The sequence below is a fragment of the Thamnophis sirtalis genome, unplaced genomic scaffold, assembly GCF_051295495.1.
Source record: "Thamnophis sirtalis isolate CommonGarterSnake01/CBP01778 unplaced genomic scaffold, rThaSir2_p1.2 scaffold_7, whole genome shotgun sequence".
Taxonomy (NCBI): Eukaryota; Metazoa; Chordata; class Lepidosauria; order Squamata; family Natricidae; genus Thamnophis; species Thamnophis sirtalis.
In genome coordinates this window covers 94075678-94097160 of record NW_028261387.1, presented here as the reverse complement: position 1 = coordinate 94097160, position 21483 = coordinate 94075678, and the positions used below count along the sequence as shown (strand labels likewise).

Below are 21483 nucleotides of genomic sequence, written 5' to 3'. Positions count from 1 at the left end.
CTCTGCCTCCGACGCAGAGCCCTCATCTGAGCCCTCCCCAGACTCCAGGATTGGCCCATCTTCCTCCCCAACTTCTTCACTGTCCGACTCTGCTGCCAGCTCCGATGGCCGCTGGCGGGTCACAAAAACACCCCTGAATTACAGCAAGATTATGACTCTAAGCTGATGACATACTTAACCCCACCCACCCCCAGCTCTTGCCTTCCCTTCTCCTGCAGCTACTTCATCTCTTGCTCCGTCTGCGACATTTCCTTCCACAGAAGAAACAAAAGAGGAACTCTCATTTCCCTGTTCTAAATACAGACTCGTATTTCTATTTAAGTTTAACATTTCTAAGGAATTGCATTTCTTTTTCTAGCCCTTTTCAGAATCACGCGGCCCTGCACTGGTTTACTCGGGCCCTGGCTATCTCTCCTTCGGATTACTGCCATGCGTTCTACGTGGGGCTACCCTTGAAGAGGTTTTGGAAGCTACAATTGGTCCAGAATGCAGCAGGGCAGGACTAGATGACCTACGAGGTCCCTTCCAACTCTGATAGTAATTTTGGAGGTCCATAGGATGGCATATATAATACCATTCTTAGGTGAGTTGCGTTGGGGGCCAATCTGCTTCTGGGTACAATTAAAACAAGGAATCCGAGGATTGGAAGGAAACTATGAAGTCTTCTAGTCCAACCCCTGATCAAGACAAGAGAGCTTAGACCATCCTGGTTGAAGGGCTGTCCAGTCCCTTCTGGAAAACCTCCAGAGATGGAGGACCAACAACTTCTGAAGGCAAGTTGTTCCCCTGATTAATTGTTCTCACTGTCAGGAAATTTCTGCTGGTTGCTTTTCTCCTTGATTACAATACAATACAATAGCAGAGTTGGAAGGGACCTTGGAGGTCTTCTAGTCCAACCCCCTGCCTAGGCAGGAAACCCTATACCGTTCCAGACAAATGGCTATCCAACATATTCTTAAAGACTTCCAGTGTTGGGGCATTCACAACTTCTGGAGGCAACTTCTGTTCCACTGATTAATTGTTCTAACTGTCAGGAAATTTCTCCTCCGTTCTAAGTTGCTTCTCTTCTTGATTAGTTTCCACCCATTGCTTCTTGTTCTGCCCTCAGGTGCCTTGGAGAATAGCTTGACTCCCTCTTCTTTGTGGCAACCCCGGAGATATTGGAAGACTCCTATCATGTCTCCCCTGGTCCTTCTCTTCATTAAACTAGACATCCCCAGTTCCTGCAACCGTTCTTCATATGTTTTAGCCTCCAGTCCCCTAATTCTCTTTCTTGCTCTTCTCTGCACTCTTTCTAGAGTCTCCACATCTTTTTTAGATTGGGACGACCAAAACTGAATGCTGTATTCCCAGTGTGGCTTTACCAAGGCCTTGTAAAGTGCTATTAAGACTTCACGTGATCTTGATTCTCTCCCTCTGTTTATGCAGCCTAGAACTGTGTTGGCTTTTTTGGCAGCTGCTGCACATGGCTGGCTCCTATTTAAATGGTTGTCCACCAGGACTCCAAGATCCCTCTCACAGTTACTACTATTGAGGAAGATACCACCTATACTGTCCCTGTGCATTTCGTTTTTGTTGCCTAAATGTAGAACCTTACTCTTTTCACCATTGAATTTCATTTTATTAGATAGTGCCCAATGTTCAAGTTTGTCAAGATCCTTCTGTATCTTGAGCCTGTCTTCTGGAGTGTTGGCTGTTCATGCCAGCTTGGTGTCATCTGCGAATTTCATGAGTTTCCCATTTATTCCCTCATCCAAATCATTGATGAAGATGTTGAAGAGTCCTGGGCCCAAAACAGAGCCTTGGGGTCCCCCACTGCATATTTTCCTCCATGTAGATGCAGTTCCATTGAGGACGACACGTTGAGTGTGGTTGGTCAGCCAGTTACGAATCCATCTGTTGGTGATGCTGTCCAACCCACATTCTTCTACTTTATCTAGTAGTAGTGGGTTATGCTCTACCTTATCAAATAAGGTAGACCATATAAGAGCCGAGGTGGCGCAATGGTTAGGGTGCAGTACTGCAGGCTACTTCAGCTGACTGTTATCTGCAGTTCAGCGGTTCAAATCTCACCGGCTCAAGGTTGACTCAGCCTTCCATCCTTCCGAGGTGGGTGAAATGAGGACCCAGACTGTGGGGGCGATATGCTGACTCTGTAAACCGCTTAGAGAGGGCTGAAAGCTCTATGAAGCGGTATATATGTCTAATTGCTAATTGCTAAAATGCCTTACCGAAGTCCAAGTAAACTATATCGACTGCATTCCTCTGGTCTACTAATTTTGTCACATTATCAAAGAACGCAATAAGATTAGCAATAGCAATAGCAATAGCAGTTAGACTTATATACCGCTTCATAGGGCTTTCAGCCCTCTCTAAGCGGTTTACAGAGAGTCAGCCTCTTGCCCCCAACAATCTGGGTCCTCATTTTACCCACCTCGGAAGGATGGAAGGCTGAGTCAACCCTGAGCCGGTGAGATTTGAACCGCTGAACTGCTGATCTAGCAGTAGCCTGCAGTGCTGCATTTAACCACAGCGCCACCTTGGCTCTGATTAGTCTGGCATGATCTGTTTTTGACAAACCCATGTTGGCTTTTGGCTATTACTTTGTTTGCTTCTAGGTGTTCGCTAATTCGTTGCTTGATTATCTTTTCCAGAATCTTTCCTGGTATTGAGGTCAGGCTGATAGGTCTGTAGTTTCCTGGATCTGTTTTTTCCCCTTTTTTGAAGATGGGAACCACATCAGCTCTTTTCCAGTCCTCTGGTAGTTCCACGGTGCTCCAGGATCTCTGAAAGATATAAATTAGTTTCCACTCATTGCTTCTCGTCCTGCCTTCTGGGGCTTTCGAGAATAGCTTCACCCTCTCTTATTAGGGGCAGCCCCTGAGATATTGGAAGACTTCTCTCATGTCTGCCCTAGACCTTCTTTTCATTAAACTACTAAAAGGCAAAGTTAAAGGTTCCCCTCATACATATATGCTGGTCATTCCCAACTCTAGGGGGCGGTGCTCATCTCCGTTTCAAAGCCGAAGAGCCAGCGCTGTCCGAAGACGTCTCCGTGGTCATGTGGCCAGCATAACTCAATGCCGAAGGCGCACGGAACACTGTTACCTTCCCACCAAAGGTGGCTCCTATTTTCCTACTTGCGTTTTTTATGTGCTTTTGAACTGCTAGGTTGGCAGAAGCTGGGACAAGTAGCGGGAGCTCACTCCGTTACGCGGCACTAGGGATTCGAACTGCAGAATATATGATCTTTCTGATCGACAAGCTCAGCATCTTAGCCACTGAGCCACTGGGTCCCTACCATTAAACTCCTGGACCTACCCAATTCCTGAAACTGTTCATTGTACGTTTTAACCTCCAGCCCCCTCATCAGTTGTTCTTCTCTGCACTTTTTCTAGAGTCTCAACTTCTTCTTTTGTGTGTTGTGGTGATCAGAACTGGATGCATCAGACTCTAAAACTAAGTAACCCTTCAGATGGCCTTGATGTCATCCCTCTGTTGATGCAACCTGGGGCTGCATTGGTTTTTTTAGGCAGCCTGCAGCACACGGCTGGCTCATAACTTCAGTGGTGGTTGACTAAGACGCTGAGATTCCTCTTCCTCTTCCTCTCTCTCTCTCTCATCTCTCTCTTTTCTCTCTCTCATCTCTCTCTTTCTCTCTCCCCCATCTCATCTCTCTCTCTCCTCTCTCCTCTCTCTCTTCTCTCTCTCTCTTTCTCTTCTCTCTAATCTCCCTCTTTTCTCTCTCTCTCCTCTCTCTCTTTCTCTCTCCCCCATCTCATCTCTCTCTCTCCTCTCTCCTCTCTCTCTTCTCTCTCTCTCTTTCTCTTCTCTCTAATCTCCCTCTTTTCTCTCTCTCTCCTCTCTCTCTTTCTCTCTCCTCTCCCTCTCTCTCTCTCTTCTCTCTAATCTCCCTCCTTTCTCTCTCTCTCCTCTCTCTCTTTCTCTCTCCCCATCTCCTCTCTCTCTCCTCTCTCTCTTCGCTCTTTCTCTCTCTCTCTAATCTCCTTCTTTTCTCTCTCTCTTTCTCTCTCCCCATCTCCTCTCTCTCACCCCTCCCTCTTCTCCCTCTCTCTCACTTTCTCTCTCTCTAATCTCCCTCTTTTCTCTCTCTCTCTCCTCTCTCTCTTTCTTCCCATCTCCTCTCTCTCTCCCCTCTCTCTCTTCTCTCTAATCTCCCTCCTTTCTCTCTCTCTCCTCTCTCTCTCTCCCCATCTCATCTCTCTCTCCTCTCTCTCTTCGCTCTTTCTCTCTCTCTCTAATCTCCTTCTTTTCTCTCTCTCTCTTTCTCTCTCCCCATCTCCTCTCTCTCTCCCCTCCCTCTTCTCTCTCTCTCTCACTTTCTCTCTCTCTAATCTCCCTCTTTTCTCTCTCTCTCTCTCCTCTCTCTCTTTCTTCCCATCTCCTCTCTCTCTCCTCTCTCTCTCTTTCTCTCTCTAATCTCCCTCTTTTCTCTCTCTCCTCTCTCTTTCTCTCTTTCTCTCTTTCTCTCTCTCTAATCTCCCTCTTTTCTCTCTCTCTCTTTCTCTCTCCCCATCTCCCCCCCTCTCTCTCCTCTCTCTCCTCTCTCTCCTTCTCCTCTCTCTTCTCTCTCTCTCTCTCTCCTCTCTTTCTCCCTCCCCATCTCATCTCTCTCTCATCTCTCTCTCTCTCTCTCTCTCTCTCTCTCTCTCTCTCTCTCTCTCTCTCTCTCTCTCTCTCTAATCTCTCTCTCTCTTTCTCCCCCTCCCTCTCCCCCCCTCTTTCCCTCTTGAGTCTTTGAAAAACCCTGCTTGGGGTTAATGTCTTCATGTCATATCTGTTTCCTGTTGTGACTTCCCTTTTGGGAAATTGACAAATCTGCAGCCAGACACTACGCAGAAGCAACCGATTGTGTGGGTGACAATCCACAGCGGCTCAGGCCACCATCAAGGAGAAACGAGAGTTGTCACCTGTTGAACGGAACCAGCTTCTCCAATGGCTTCTGGTGTCCTCTTTTTGGGTCTGTTTTTCATTGTCCTTTCCAGTCTGTCTTCAACAAGTAACGGAGGTAAGTGATCTGGCTGAAAGGCTTTAGACAGAAGCAACTGAGATAGTGAACAAAAGAATAACAGAATAATGGCAGCGGAAGGAATCTCAGAGGTCTTCTAGTCCAACCCCCTGCTCGAGAAGGAGAATTATACCATTCCAGACCAATGGTTGTCCAGTATCTTCTTAAAAACGTCCAGTGTTGGAGCATTCACAGTTTCTGAAGGCAAGTCATTCCACTGAGTAATTGTCCTCACTGTTAGGAAGTTTCTCCTTGATTTCAGGTTGCTTCTCTCCTTGATTAGTTTCCTTCCATTGTTTCTTAACTTGCCTTCAGGGGCTTTGAAGGATAGCTTGAGCCCCTCTTCATTGTGGGAGCCCCTCAAATATTGGAAGACTGCTATCCTGTCTCCCCTGGTCCTTCTCTTCACTAGACTAGCAATACCCAATTCCTGCAACTGTTCTTCATATGTTTTAGCCTCCAGTTTCCTCATCATCTTTATGGACAGCTATTGCTGAACTTGATGGGAGGGAAGTTGAGGCTAAAGAGTTCATCTCCTCCCAAACCACAATGTGGTTCTCCATGCTCATTCTTTTTTTCCTTTCCTTCTCTTTGTGGGGGAGGAGTGGCAATTCACAGAAATCTCTCATCGTTCATCGGAATCCCTCTGTATCCTAATCAGAGTAACAATCTCACTTTCCATGTTGGGCTGTCTTGGGAGCAGAGGAAGGACCCCTGAAAGGGTGTTAGATATTTTCTATTGGTTACTACTAGCTTGGTGTGAAAGTGTGACCCGGGGAAGTTAGTTATGGGCCTCCCTATCTCCGTTCTCCGGCCTGTGGTCTCCTACGGTCCCTTTTGAGGGGTGCTTCAAGAGGTTGGAGGAGTCAAGGAGCCCAGCTCAACTCTCTTCCCGCTGAGATGGAGCCTCTTGTGGTCTCAAGTTGTGGTCTCACCGTGGAGGAGATCGCTCCGCCCTCCAGAGTCCAGACTGCTCCAGGAAGTAACGCTGCTTCCCACCAACCTTGTCCCTCTCAGATGAAGCCACTAGATGGCAGGAATTTAAATCAAATCGCAGCCATTAATTCTGTGTTTCTCATGGAGGACTCTCGGGAATCAGCCCATCGCTTCGAAGTATTTGGAAAGGAACTCCTGCACTTGTCCACGTGGGCATTAAGTGACACCCCCCAATTAGGAGGTCATTTGAAGGAGGAGACAGGAGAAGGGTTCCTGCTCAAGCAGGAGGTTGGACTAGAAGACCTCCAAGGTCCCTTCTAACTTTATTATTCTATGTTCTATGTGGCATTGAGGATCGTCAATCCTCTGGTGCCCCACCAGCCTTGTTTCCAAGCCATTTGACCCTGAAATACCCCACTGATTTGGGGTTCTCCCAACTGGTGCCTGCCAGTGCTTCATTCATTGACTCCGAACTGTTCTGTGAAGTTCCACTGAGTTTCAAGGAGAGAAGCAAGTTAAGGAGTTAAGGAGACACTTCCTAATAGTGAGGACAATTAACCAGTGGAACTGCTTGACACCAGAAGTTGTGGGTGCGTTGTCACTGGAGGTTTTTAGGAAGAGACTGGACAATCGGTTGTCTGAAATGGTATGGGATCTCCTGCTTGAGCAGGGGGCTGGTCTAGAAGACCTCCAAGGTCCCTTCCAGCTCTATTCTGAATCTGATCCTGGTGGCTAAATCTGAAGTGGTATTCAGCAGGTTCTGATCAGTAGCGGGAATTTTGAGTAGCTCGGAGAACTGGTAAATACTAACTCTGGCTGGCCCCGCCCCCATCTATTCCCTGCCTCCCGAGTCCCAGCTGATTGGGGGGAAATGGGGATTTTGCAGGATCCTTCCCCTGCCACGCCCACCAAGCCACACCCACAGAACCAGTAGTGGAAAAAAATTGAATCCCACACTGGGCTAAATTGTATGATAAACATCGAGGAGGGAGGGATGTCAATCCTGTTGCAGGGAAGAATTAGGGGGGACTTGATAACTGTCTTCCAGTACGGGAGGGGCTGACCCAGAGAAGAGGGGGTTGACTGATTCTCTAGGGCCCCAAAAGGCAGGGCTAGAAGTAATGGATGGAAGCTTGTAAAACAGAGATTCAGCCCAGAATTAAGGAGAAATTTCCCGACACTGAGAAAGATTAATCAGTGGAGCAGCTTTCCTCCTGGGGTTATGGATGCACCATCCCTGGAGGTCTTCAAGGAAAGATTGCACGACCATTTGACTGGGATGGTATAAGGACTCCTGCTGTCAGGGTTCCAAATAGCATCCAAAAGTAAATCAGAGTCCGAATCAAAAGATTCCTCAAAGTTCCAATGTATTAAGAGAGCCACGTTGGCACATCTGGGAAAACCCTAATCTGAAAACTTCCCGGTTTTCCCCACCCAGTTGAAAGTTCAAGATCCTGCCCCCCACACCCACAAATCCATCCCATGGTCCAATCTCCCACTGCCATGCTGGCAGCTTCCACCCACCCAGTTCCGGTCAGGTGCAGAGGTGCAGAGACAAAGGATGACCTTGGCTTTCTAGAAAGAATGTTGTTATGGCTACATCGCGTCTAACTCCGTACAATCCCCCCCTCCCGTTTTCCCACAATAGAAAATGCATAGTAGAAGAATAGAAAGTGTGGCAGGCCAAAGATCCAAAAGGAAAGATGGCTGCAGGCCTGGCACCTGCCTTGGGCAAAGGGTTGGACTAGAAGACCTCCAGGATCCCTTCCAGCCCTAGGGTTCTATGGTTTAACTACAATCTGGATTCCTCTTTTTCAGGTATTAAGGCCCAGAATTCAGGGCTCTCGCAGCCCCAGGGGTCTGTTTCGGTCGTAATAGGAGAAGTTCTCCACCTGGAGTGCCAAGTGGGTCACAACCTCCCACCTGGTGCTGTGAAATGGTACTTGGGAGAAAAACCTCAGCGGAAGCTCATCTACGCAGATATCCAGACTGATGATAAAGACAAAAGAGTAACAAGGAATTCTCCAGGTTCCAACACGGATTTCACCATCTCCATCAGCAATGTTACTCTGGAAGACGCCGGGACTTATTACTGTGTGAAGGAGAGGAGAGTGATTGCGAGATCTCACGATTGGCTTCGAGGATCGGGGACTCTGGTAGTTGTAGAAGGTGAGTGTGAACAAGCTGTGTGTGAAGTTCGTTTACTTGGCTTCTGGTTCTGGGGACCTGTGTGTTAGTGCTAAGCCGTTCCTGGTCCCAGATTTGGACGCGAAATATCCCAAGTCCCTCGAGGCCTCCAGAAACAGAATAATAGAATAACAGAGTTGGAAGGGACCTTGGAGGTCTTCTAGTCCAAGCCCCTGCCCGAGTAGGAGGCCTTCTAGCTGTCCAGTTGATGAAAGAAATGTCCTTCTGGGTTCGGCACCAAGTGGGGGAAAAGACACTGGAGACATGGAGGCTGCTTGGAAAGATGGTTTATTGTTGGACAGGGCCACGTGGCTTGAGGCCTGAACAGAAAAGGTGATCACATGCTTCAATGTTGGTGGAGAAGAAGAGAAGGGCCGAGGGAGGGGCTTGCTAGGCTTTTTATAACCTGTTCAGTCCCACCTCTCTGTTTCCTGTTCCTGTGTAAGAAATGTATTCTGATTGGTTGTCAGACTCCCACGGGGTCATACAGGGGCAACTCTCTGGGCTGTGTTTTGAATCCAGGTATGGATGAGTTCTCAGATGCCATATGGTCAGTTGAGTAAAGGGCCAATATTATCATGCCTTAATCCCATCCCCCTGGAGCTGAAGGGGAGAACTCTTTATTATGTAAAGTGGACTAGCTTGGCCTTCTTAATGGCCCATTGACAAAGTGGGGGTGGGCAGGAAGCTACAGGCAGCTATTCTGTCTTTTAAAGCATGTTTCTTTCTTTTCACATCCAGAGAAATATTCTGCCTTTTCAATATTTCTTAGGATATTTCATTTTTCTGGGAGGGGGCTGGGTGATAACTTCCTACACAGTCTCTCCTTAAAAACCATCCACTGTTGGAGCATTCATAACTTCTGGAGGCAACTTCTGTTCCACTGGCTAATTGTCCTCACTGTCAGGAAATTTCTCCTTAATTCCGCGTTGCTTCTTTCGATTAGTTTCCGCCCATTGCTTCTTGTTCTACTCTCATGTGCGTTGGAGAAGTCAAGTATCTGGTTTTAAAATAAATTTAGGGAAAACCAAAATATTAGCTATAAATATGAATACTAAACAAAAGGAAGAACTAGGAGGGACGCTATGATGTGAGGTGGTCAAAAAAGTCAAATATCTTGGAGTTAATATTTTAACCTCAAACGGGAAATTATATAAGCATAATTATGAACCACTTTGGCATAGTATACAGATAGAGATGAAAAAAATGGGAGAAATTGCACTTAACTTTGCTGGGTAGGATAGCGGCAGTGAAAATGAACATTTTACCAAACTTTTTATTTCTCTTCCAAATGTTACCTATACTTAAAAAAGATGCGAATCTTTTAGAATGGCAGAAGGGCATCAACAAATTTGTATGGGCAGGAAAGAAAAGCCGAGGGTAAAGATGAAAATAATGCGAGATGTACGGGAGAGAGGAGGCTTGAAATTACCTAACCTCAAATTATATTACGACGCAGTGGCGCTATCTGTAATTAGTGATTGGACTCATTTAACTAATGATAGAATACCGAATATCGAGGGATACGATCTGGTATATGGTTGGCATGCTTACTTGTTATTCAACAAAAAAACTGGATAAGAAGTTTAAAAGTCATATTTTAAGAAATGCTTTACTGCGGGTCTGGAAAAAATACCAATATAAATAAATCCAATAAACAAACAAACAGTCTTAAAAAAATAAGTCTAATAATTTGAACATTCTGCAGGCATTTTTAGTTATTGACTTACCTCCTTGCAGCAAACAGCAAACAGCCTGTTTCAGTCTAGCTTGGTTAGAAGAAGAAGAAAAATCTGCCTCTGCTTCCCAGCAATTTGCCTTCTTGCAGAGAACAGCAAGTTTCAGTTTCAGTTTCAGTTTCAGCACCGGCCTCCCGATGATCAGCTGTTTCAGGCTGCAGGGATTGCCACAGCCTATCGCCACCTCCTCAAGGCCCAGTTTCCCCGTTTCCTGCAAGGAGGCAAATTGCTAGGAGGCGACGAATGGCTATAAGTGAAGGACTACCTGTAGAAGGGAGAGCAACTGATTTATTTCTGATCTATATTTTCTTACCCGTTGATCTATTCTGTACAGGCAGTCCTCGAGTTACAACAGTTCATTTAGTGGCCGTTGGAAGTTGCAACAGCACTGAACAAGGTGACTGATGACCGTTCTTCACACTTATGACCATTGCCGCGTCCTCGGGTTCATGGGCTCCAAATTTAAAAGCTTGCCCACTGACTCATATTTGTGACGGTTGCTGTGATCCTCTTTTGTGACCTTCCGACGAGACAATAGGGAAGGCAGATTCACTTAACAACCATGTTGCTAAGTTAACAGCGGCAGTGATTCACTTAACAACTGTGGCAGGAAAATGAGGCAAAATTCACTTAACAAACGTTTCGCTGAGCAACACAAATTTTGGCTCAACGGTGGCTGTTAAGTTGAGTTTCTGCTCCTACTTTGCAGAAAAATATGTAAACAATCCTTTCTTGACATTTTCACTCCTCTTAGAATTTTCCAGGGACGTTTTGACATATATGTGAGCCGAGGTGGCGCAGTGGTTAGAGTGCAGTACTGCAGGCCACTTCAGCTGACTGCTATTTGCAGTTCGGCGGTTCAAATCTCACCGGCTCAAGGTTGACTCAGCCTTCCATCCTTCCGAAGTAGGTGAAATGAGGACCCGGATTGTTGGGGGCGATATGCTGACTCTGTAAACCGCTTTAAGTACAAACGAAGTTAGTTTTTTCTGCAAAGGATGTTCAGTTTAATACCTGGGAATAAAACTGAGATTGTGGTTTTTGTCCTTTTCAGCATGACAATTAGAGGTTTCTCTTTAGCTTACAGAGAGAAATTAATCATCCCAATCGCTATTGGAGTTTCTGGCTTCATCCTGGTGTGTTTGCTCTGCGTGGTGCTTTATATCTACCTAAAGAGGAAAGAAGGTGAGCAAAATTGGGCCTGTCTTTTGTTACCAATCAGAGGATGAACAATTTGGAGGTAAAATCAGGATGGCGCTTTTCAAACGCCGGCACTTTAAGAGGGGTGGACTTCAACTCCCAGAATTCCCCAACCAGCGAGCATTCTGGGAGCTGAAGTCCACACTCTCTTAAAGGAGCCACGTTTGGGGGGAAAAAACCCACAATAGTCAACAGACATAGCGGGCTAGAAAGATGGCTGCCTTACTCAGGTGTAAAAGGGAGGGGAGGGAAAACACGGTCAGGCTTTCAAGGCGGATGCCAGCCCTTCAAGGTAGGCCAGTTCAATCAACTCAACTCCACAAGTTTGACTAGAGCTTTATTAACTCTGTTGATATAAAAATCTTGACCTTCAAATTCAGATAATGTGGGGAAAGAAATTGATTGTGATTTACAACCATGAATTTTTGCAAAGGTTTGCTAATTCTGTTTTTCTCCTGTGTCCAGGTCTAAGGAACAACCAGACAAGGTCTGTAGAAATTCGATATCTTTTTGTTAGCTAGCCCTCGACTTACGGCCATAAGCGGGAACAGAATTTACATTGCCAAACAAAGAAGCCATTAAGCGAAACATTCTAATTTTATTTTATTACTAGCTGATAACCCGGCATTGCCTGGGTATTTATTTATAGGGGGGGGGGGGAATGTCCGGAACAGCACGTAATTTCTAATATTTGATTTTCCCCTTTACCAGAGGGAGCCCCCTTGTGGAGTACTGTGAAGCCGTTACCATGGCAGCTCCACTGCGCTGCACAGTAGAAGCCATTTTACGGCAGTACAGTAGAAGCCGTTTTACAGCACAACATGCTGTATCATAACAGAACACACACCCCAAAGGGTATTACCCCCACAAGATTTGTTTCCAGAGAGTAGGTCATTTGTGTACCAAATTTGGTTGAAATTGCTCAAGGCATTCCAGAGTTCTGCTGGAAAAAATACACATACATACATACATACATATGGTAGGTAGGTAGGTAGGTAGGTAGGTAGGTAGGTAGGTAGGTAGGTAGGTAGAGGGAGGGAGGGAGGGAGGGAGGGAGGGAGGGAGGGAGGGAGGGATAGATAGATGATAGATAGATAGATAGATAGATAGATAGATAGATAGATAGATAGATAGATAGATAGATAGATGTTGCATTTGTGCTGATAAATAAATAAAGGAAGACTAGTATGTGTGTGTGTGTGTTTATAGATAGATAGATAGATAGATAGATAGATAGATAGATAGATAGATAGATAGATAGATGATGATAGATGACAGATAGATGATAGATAGATAGATAGATAGATAGATAGATAGATAGATAGATAGATAGATAGATAGATAGAGATAGATAGATGATAGATAGATAGACAGATATATAGATATATAGATAGATGGATAGAGATAGATAGATAGATAGATAGATAGATAGATAGATAGATAGATAGATAGATGATAGATGATAGATGGAGATAGAGATAGATAGATAGATAGATAGATAGATAGATAGATAGATAGATAGATAGAGATAGATAGATGATAGATAGACAGATATATAGATAGATATAGATAGATGGATAGAGATAGATAGATAGATAGATAGATAGATGATAGATGGAGATAGAGATAGATAGATAGATAGATAGATAGATAGATAGATGATAGATGGAGATAGAGATAGATAGATAGATAGATAGATAGATAGATAGATAGATGATAGATGGAGATAGAGATAGATAGATAGATAGATAGATAGATAGAGATAGATAGATGATAGATAGATAGACAGATATATAGATAGATATAGATAGATGGATAGAGATAGATAGATAGATAGATAGATAGATAGATAGATAGATGATAGATGGAGATAGAGATAGATAGAGAGAGAGAGAGAGAGAGAGAGAGAGAGAGAGAGAGAGAGAGAGAGAGAGATGAAAGAGAGATGAGATGGGAGAGAGAGATATTTTTGCTAGGGTTGCTGAGTAACCCACTGCAGTTCTTAAGTAAGACCCTGGGACACATCAATTGTAATAGATATGAGTCCGAGCATAAAATGGGCAAAATTCACTTAACACGTTAGTTAACACTTAACTAATGCTATCTTGCTTAGTGACAGAAAATTGGGCTCAATTGTGGCCATAACTCGAGGACTACCCATATCTCACTTGGCTCTCTGCCTCATTTCGCTGACAATCCCTAAGCCGACTACAGGATTCATTTTCCTTCTCTTACAACCAGTCCAGCAGGGGGTTGGACTAGAAGACCTCAGGGGTCCCTTGCGACCCAATTATTCTACGAAGCCAGTTCTTGTTCTCTGGCTCTTTTTCTGTGGCTTTTCAAAACCTACTGGGGGTTTTCAGGGATTTAATTGCCACCATGAAGCTTGGAGCTGGATGGAGTGGCGTCCAGCTGGCTCTCTGGACCCGGCTACTTTCTCCATTCCTGTCCCTTCCCTTCCCTTCCGGGGGGTGAGGTGGGGTGGTGGTGGTTCATGGCAACCTCCATCAAGGAGACAGCATGCTAGGCGGGGGATGGGGGAGGGGGGAATGAAAAGCTTCATCTCCTGCAGGGCCCGTCCTGCCCATCGCATTCAAAGAGCAGCCCCTGAGAACAGCATTAAAGGGAAGACAGATGGATTCCAGATCTCTAATCTGGTTTTAATTGAGGGGGAGGGCGCGGGGATTAAAAGCTGCGAATGAGCCTGCTGAGTCTGGAAATGGTGCTAATTTGATTCCACCCTGTCTGCAGCTCTCTGTCTGTCTGTTTTTATCTCTCTTTCTCTTTCTCTCTGTCTCCTTTCCCCCCCCCTCATCCAAACACACGTACATATCTATCTATCTATCTATCTATCTATCTATCTATCTATCTATCTATCTATCTATCTATCCTCTATCTATTTATCATCTATCTATCTATCTATCTATCTATCATCTATCATCTATCTATTATCTTTATATCAATATCTATCTATCTATCTATCTATCTATCTATCTATCTATCTATCTATCTATCTATCTATCTATCTATCATCTATCTATCTATCTATCTATCTATCATCTATCTATCCTCTATTATCTTTATATCAATATCTATCTATCTATCTATCTATCTATCTATCTATCTATCTATCATCTATCTATCTATCTATCTATCTATCTATCTATCTATCATCTATCTATCCTCTATTATCTTTATATCAATATCTATCTGTCTATCTGTCTATCTGTCTATCTGTCAATCTGTCAATCTATCTATCCTCTATTATCTTTCTATCAATATCTGTCTGTCTGTCTGTCTGTCTATCATCTATCTATCATCTATCAATTATCATCACTCTTTATCTCTCTATCCATCTCTATCCATCCATCCATCCATTCATCCACCCACCATCTATCTATCTATCTATCTATCTATCTATCTATCTATCTTTATCTATCATCATCATTCTCTCTCTCTTTCTCCATCTCTCTCCCCCACCCAAACACACATCCATCAATCCACCCACTCATCCATCCATCCATCTCTCTAGCTATATCTATCTATCCATCCATCTCCCTATATCTATCTGTCCATCTATCCATCCATCCATCCTTCTATCTATCTATCTATCTATCTATCTATCTATCTATCTATCTATCTATCTATCTATCTATCATCTATCTATCATCTTATCATTCTCTCTCTCTCTTTCTCCATCTCTCTCCCCCACCCAAACACACATCCATCAATCCATCTCTCTAGCTACAGTAGATCTATCTATCTATCTATCTATCTATCTATCTATCTATCTATCTATCTATCTATCTATCTACCTACCTACCTACCTACCTACCTACCTACCTACCTATTTATTATCTGTCCATCCATCAATTCCCTCATTCCTTCCCTTTCCTCCCTCTTCCCTTTCTCTCTCTCTCTCTCCATCTCCCTTTCTTTCCCTTTCCTTCCCTCCCTCTCCCCCAATCTTTTTCACTCACCCCCAGTCTCCTTGCCCTCCCCTTCCCCCTCTCCCTCCCTATTCCCCTCTCCCTCTCTCCCTCCTCTTTTCCCTCCCTTTCCTTCCTTCCTTCTTTCCATCCATCCTCCCATCCCCTCTCCCTTCCCCTTCCCTCTTTCTTTGTCTTTTTCTTGACGCTAATGATTGCGATCAGGTCTACCTGCTCACTTCCAAGCTGTCTCCAACCCCCCCCCCTAAGGATGCCACGGGGTAAACTGCCTGGAGACCCAGAAGTCTTTGCCATTTCAACGGTGCTGCAGAGTTCAGAATTACAAGGAATAACATTCCTTGTTTCTCTCTAGGCAAAGGCGAGATAGGCCCATTAAGCGTATCATAGACCTAAATAGCAGAAAGACGTCATCCACCTCCGTTATTATATTTTTTTTAAAAAAAATCCAAACTTTTCCCCGGAGGAGATTCGGGGTGGGGGGTCGGGGGAGAAACTGCCACTCAAATGTCAGAGAAATGTTTTGCCTTTTTGCTCTCAAAACCAAAGAGAAAAATAGACCTCCTGCAATCCAAAGATTGTCTCTCCAATGCAGTGTTTCTCAACCTTGGCAACTTGAAGATGTCTGGACTTCAAGTCCCAGAATTCCCCAGCCAGCGAATGCTGGCTGGGGAATTCTGGGACTTGAAATCCAGACATCTTCAAGTTGCCAAGGTTGAGAAACACTGCTCCAACGGTTGTTTTTCTCTTTTTTATGGTTCCGTTTTTTTTAAATTAACATTATTTATTATTTAGCAGTTTATTCAGGGGGTGAAATGCTACCGGTTCACGCCGGTTGGTACGAACCGGTAGGGATAATTGTCGTTGGTTCTGCAAACTGGTAGTAACAAAAATAACTTGCGAGGATCGTGCAGCTCAGCTCCCCCCTCTGGCCCCCCTTTTTAAAGTATTTTTTTTTTCCTGTCTGTTTGCCAGTAGTAAAAAAAAATACTCTAAAAAGGGGGGGGGGGAGCTCTCATGAAGGCATAGCAATAGCAGTAGCAATAGCAGTTAGACTTATATACCGCTTCATAAGGCTTTCAGCCCTCTCTAAGCGGTTTACAGTGTCAGCATATCGCCCCCAACAATCTGGGTCCTCATTTCACCCACCTCGGAAGGATGGAAGGCTGAGTCAACCTTTGAGCCTTCCTTTCTCCTTCTCTTCTCTCTTCATTCCACTCCTCCTTCTCCTCCTCATCTTCCCCCCTTACCCTCTCTCCTATCCCTCTCTTCCTATCTTTCTTCTCTCCTCTGTTTCCCTCTCTTCCTCTCATTCACTTGGTGTATTTCAGCTTCTGAGCAAACTCCATTCTATGTTGATGGTATTTATGCTTCCATATCAATATACTTAACATATCTTAGTTTTAAAGAAAAAAATATATTATTTTTTTCTCCATTTTGAATTTTTTGACTACACCAGCATTGCTAGGCCCCAAGATTGTCCCCATTTAATTTGTGCAAAATAGCAACTGCAGATTTTATTACACCCGTCCCACATTTGGCCGCAGGTGCAGAATTAAAATCCGCAACCCTCTCAGTTTTGAAAGGACGTTTCTAGTCCTCATGAAGGTCCCGGCAAGCTTTCTGAAAAAAAAAATAATAATCCTGAATTCAGGCGACACCATTCAGTTTATTTCCCTCTCACAATGTTAAGCCAATCCAAGATACAGAATAAGAAACCCAGAACTGTTATTATGATTATTTTTTCCCCTTTCCTGCCATTTATTGTGTGAAAACATTGATTTCGAGTTCATCCACAAGGTCACCAAGCCGTTGCTGAAATATTCAACATGTTGTTTTTGTTGTTGTTAACATTTTTTGATCAATAAATAGAATTTGAGACTAGGGAGTCGGGAGAAAGACAGCTCAGTTTCCAAGTCAGTCCGATAATTGAGGAAACGTGGCTTGAATTTTATATACTGTTTTTTTTATGGTTTAATATATTATTTGGAAATACCCCAGAATCCCTCTGTGGGGGAGATCGGAGGTCTCTAAATAAGAAATATAAGATATAATATAAATCTAATTTATCTATATAAAAATATAAAATAAAACAAAATAAAGTCAAATAGATTAGAATGGAATAAAATAAGGAATAGGAATAGAATAGGAACTAATACAATAGAGTAGAATAGAATAGAATAGAATATTGTAAAGTAAAGTAAAATAAAATATAAAATAAAATAAATGAATAAAAGAATAGAATAAAAATAAGGAAGAGAAGAGAATAGGAACAGCATAGCCTAGCATAGCATAGCATAGAATAGAATAGAATAGAATAGAAAATTTGGAATGGAAGAGAAGAGAACAAGGAATAGGAATAGGAATAGAATAGGAATGAATAGAATAGAATAGAAAATATGGAATAGAACAGAACAGAATAGAATAGAATAGAAACTATGGAATGGAATGGAATGGATGGAATAGAATAGAATAGAAACTATGGAATGGAATAGAAAAGAAAAGAAAAGAAAATATGGAATAGAACAGAATAGAATAGAATAGAATAGAAACTATGGAATGGAATGGAATGGAACGGAACGGAACGGAACGGAACAGAACAGAACAGAATAGAAACTATGGAATGGAATGGAATGGAATGGAATAAAATAGAATAGAATAGAAACTATGGAATGGAATAGAATGGAATGGAATGGAATAGAAAAGAAAATATGGAATAGAACAGAACAGAACAGAATAGAATAGAATAGAATAGAAACTATGGAATGGAATGAAATGGAATGGAACAGAACAGAACAGAACAGAACAGAACAGAATAAAATAGAAACTATGGAATGGAATGGAATGGAATAGAATAGAATAGAATAGAATAGAATAGAAACTATGGAATGGAATAGAATGGAATGGAATGGAATGGAATGGAAAAGAAAAGAAAAGAAAAGAAAAGAAAATATGGAATAGAACAGAACAGAACAGAATAGAATAGAATAGAATAGAATAGAACCTATGGAATGGAATGGAATGGAAAAGAAAAGAAAAGAAAAGAAAAAAGAAAATATGGAACAGAACAGAACAGAATAGAATAGAACAAGAAATAGGAATAGAATAGGAATGAATAGAATAGAATAGAATAGAATAGAATATTGTAGAGTAAAGCAAAGTAAAATAAAATACAAAATAAAATAAAAGAATAAATTACAATAAATAAATAAAATAAAATAAATTTTTTTTTAAAAATGGGATTTCCTAATCTCTGCATTTTTTCCCTCAGGTCTGACTTTATTTTTCCAGAAAAACAACAACCTTCTAAGCCGGTAAGAGTGATAAAGTTACTTTTAAAATTACAGGCAGTCCTCGACTTACAGCCGTTCATTTAGTGACACTTCAATGTTACAACAGCACTGAAAAAAATGACACATGATGGTTGCAGCATCCCTGCGATCCCATGATCCAAATTCAGGTCCTTGGCAATTGACTCATACTTATGACGGTTGCAGGGTCCTCCGTCTCTGTCAATGGGGAAGCCGGATTCACTTAACAACCACGTTGCTCATTTAATAACGGCACTGATTCGCTTAACAACCGTGTCAAGGAGTTGTAAAATGGGATACAACACAACTCACTCAACAGCTGTCTTGCTTAGCAATGGAAATGTGGAGCTTGATTGTGGTCGTAAGTCGAGGACTAGTAGTTGTACTACTGATACAGGAATCGTGAAGAATGTCCTTTTTTGGCTGACACCCCCCCCCCCATTTCAACTTCAAATAGTTTTGCAGCAATTAGTTATAAATTTACATTACACTTAACTAGGTTAGGTTAATCCAAGAACGCTGTTACGTACCTTGGCCATTTTCAGATATATGGACTTCAACTCCCAGAATGCCACAGGAGAGTGCAGAGAATTGTGGGATTTGAAGTCCACTCACCTTCACTTTGTCAAGGTTGGAAAGAAGAAAAAAACTGCCCTAGGAAATCTATCTTTCATCATTGATTAAGCTTAGTCACTCTTTACAGTAATTAATATATATTTTTATCCTGCCTTTACTATTTTATAAGTAACTCAAGGAGGAGAACACATCCAATAGGCCTTCCTCCTTCCATTTTTCCCACATCAACAACCCTTTGAGGTGGTTAGACGAAGAGAGACTCCCTCAAGTCACCCAGTTGCCTAAAGCTGGACTAGAACTCACCGTCTCCTGGTGATTGGCCCCAAACTCACCCAGATGTCTTTCATGGCTAAGGCAGGACTAGAACTCACGAACGCCTAGTGATTGGCCCAAAGTCACCCAGCTGGCTTTCATGAGTAAGGCAGGACTAGAACTCACCATCTCCTGGTGATTGGCCCCAAACTCACCCAGATGTCTTTCATGGCTAAGGCAGGACTAGAACTCACCATCTCCTGGTGACTGGCCCCAAACTCACCCAGATGGCTTTCATGCCTAAGGCAGGACTAGAACTCACAAACGCCTAGTGATTGGCCCAAAGTCACCCAGCTGGCTTTCATGAGTAAGGCAGGACTAGAACTCACCATCTCCTGGTGATTGGCCCCAAACTCACCCAGATGTCTTTCATGGCTAAGGCAGGACTAGAACTCACCATCTCCTGGTGACTGGCCCCAAACTCACCCAGATGGCTTTCATGCCTAAGGCAGGACTAGAACTCACAAACGCCTAGTGATTGGCCCAAAGTCACCCAGCTGGCTTTCATGAGTAAGGCAGGACTAGAACTCATCATCTCCTGGAGTTTGGCCCAAAGTCACCGAGCCAGCTTTCATGTGTAAGACTGGACTAGAATTCACCAACGCCTAGTGATTGGCCCAAAGTCACCCAGCTGGCTTTCAGGAGTAAGGCAGCACTAGAACTCACCGTGTCCCCGTGATTGGCCCAAAGGGATCCCAGCCAGCGTTCATACCTAAGGCAGGACTAGAACTCACAGTCTCCTGGTTTCTAGACCAGCCCTTTAAGTACTACGAAAAAAAACCGTCTCTGCAAATATTTAGGGTTTATCTCAAGGTGGTTTGAGGTGTGGAGGTGGCCTTGTTAGTTTGTTTGTTGTATTCTGAGAAAGATGTGTTCCTTTTTTATCCGTTTGGACCAGTGTTTCTCAACCTTGGCAACTTGAAGATGTCCGGATTTCAACTCCCAGAATTCCCCAGCCAGCATTCGCTGGCTGGGGAATTCTGGGAGTTGAAGTCCGGACATCTTCAAGTTGCCAAGGTTGAGAAACACTGGTTTCGACCCATTGCGGTTGTGCAATTATTCAGCTTTAAAAATCCCAACCCAAAGGCCCATTCTTGCTTTTTATTCCAGACTTCTGGGAATAAAGAGATCGTTTACGCTGACCTGAAAAACCCCGGCGGATTACAGACTCCTAGGAAAATCGATTCGGGAGAGGCCTCGGAATACGCTACTATTAAGGGAGCACCAAGCGGGGCCGCAGAGAAAGGAACTTTTCACAGCCTGGATCTGTGACCGAAAAACGGTGGCCAGATTGTGGTTGCTTCGCACGGGAAGCGCAAAATTGTTACAGCGCACATTTGGGTTCCTGAGCCAAACGGAAAGAGGACTTCGGAACTTCACCTGACTCTCAATGCTGATGCTTGTAAAACGGGCACCTCAAAACGGTTGTGTAAAATTATAATAAAATGCAGATGATATAAAAGGTAATGGAGCGAAACCTATGAAAAACGGTTGCAGGAATCGGGCAATAGCAATAGCAGTTAGACTTATATACCGCTTCATAGGGCTTTCAGCCCTCTCTAAGCGGTTTACAGAGTCAGCATATTGCCCCCACAGTCTGGGTCCTCATTTCACCCACCTCGGAAGGATGGAAGGCTGAGTCAACCTTGAGCCGGTGAGATTAGAACCGCTGAACTGCAGATAACAGTCAGCTGAAGTGGCCTGCAGTACTGCACCCTAACCACTGCGCCACGTCGGCATGTTTGGTTTAACGAAAAGAAGCACCAGGGAGGGGCGGGGGATGTGATCGCAGTCTTCCAATATTGGAGGGGCTGCCCCAAAGAAGAGGGGGGGGTCAACCTATTCTCCAAAGCACCTGAGGATAGGACAAGAAGCAATAGATGGAAACTAATCAAGGAGAGAAGCAACCTAGAACCAAGGAGAAATTTCCCGACAGAACAATTAATCAGTGGCACAACTTGCCTACAGAAGTTGTGACTTCTCCAGCACTGGAGGTTTTAAAGAAGAGATTAACCACCGTTTGTCTGGCGTGGTACAGAGTCTCCTGCTTGAACAGGGGGTTGGACTAGAAGACCTCCAAGGTCCCTTCCAACTCTGTTATTCTGCTATTCGGTTAAATAGCAATAGCAATAGCAGTTAGACTTATATGCCGCTTCATAGGGCTTTCAGCCCTCTCTAAGCGGTTTACAGAGTCAGCATATCGCCCCCAACAACAATCCGGGTCCTCATTTTACCCACCTCAGAAG

At 43.7% G+C, this 21483-nt stretch overlaps 1 protein-coding gene across 1 annotated transcript in view; it reads left to right on the top strand.

Annotated features, from left to right (window-relative positions):
- Nucleotides 1–21168, top strand: part of LOC148044778 (signal-regulatory protein beta-2-like) — a 35650-nt gene extending 14482 nt beyond the window's left edge. Inside the window, exons 5-11 of the mRNA XM_087720876.1 lie at nucleotides 5007–5029; nucleotides 7784–8134; nucleotides 10226–10288; nucleotides 10972–11076; nucleotides 11557–11578; nucleotides 18310–18352; nucleotides 20348–21168. Coding sequence (XP_087577002.1) covers nucleotides 5007–5029; nucleotides 7784–8134; nucleotides 10226–10288; nucleotides 10972–11076; nucleotides 11557–11578; nucleotides 18310–18352; nucleotides 20348–20509 — 769 coding nt within the window. The 3' untranslated portion in view covers nucleotides 20510–21168. The remainder of the gene's footprint in view (nucleotides 1–5006; nucleotides 5030–7783; nucleotides 8135–10225; nucleotides 10289–10971; nucleotides 11077–11556; nucleotides 11579–18309; nucleotides 18353–20347) is intronic.
- Nucleotides 21169–21483: the final 315 nt, after the last annotated feature.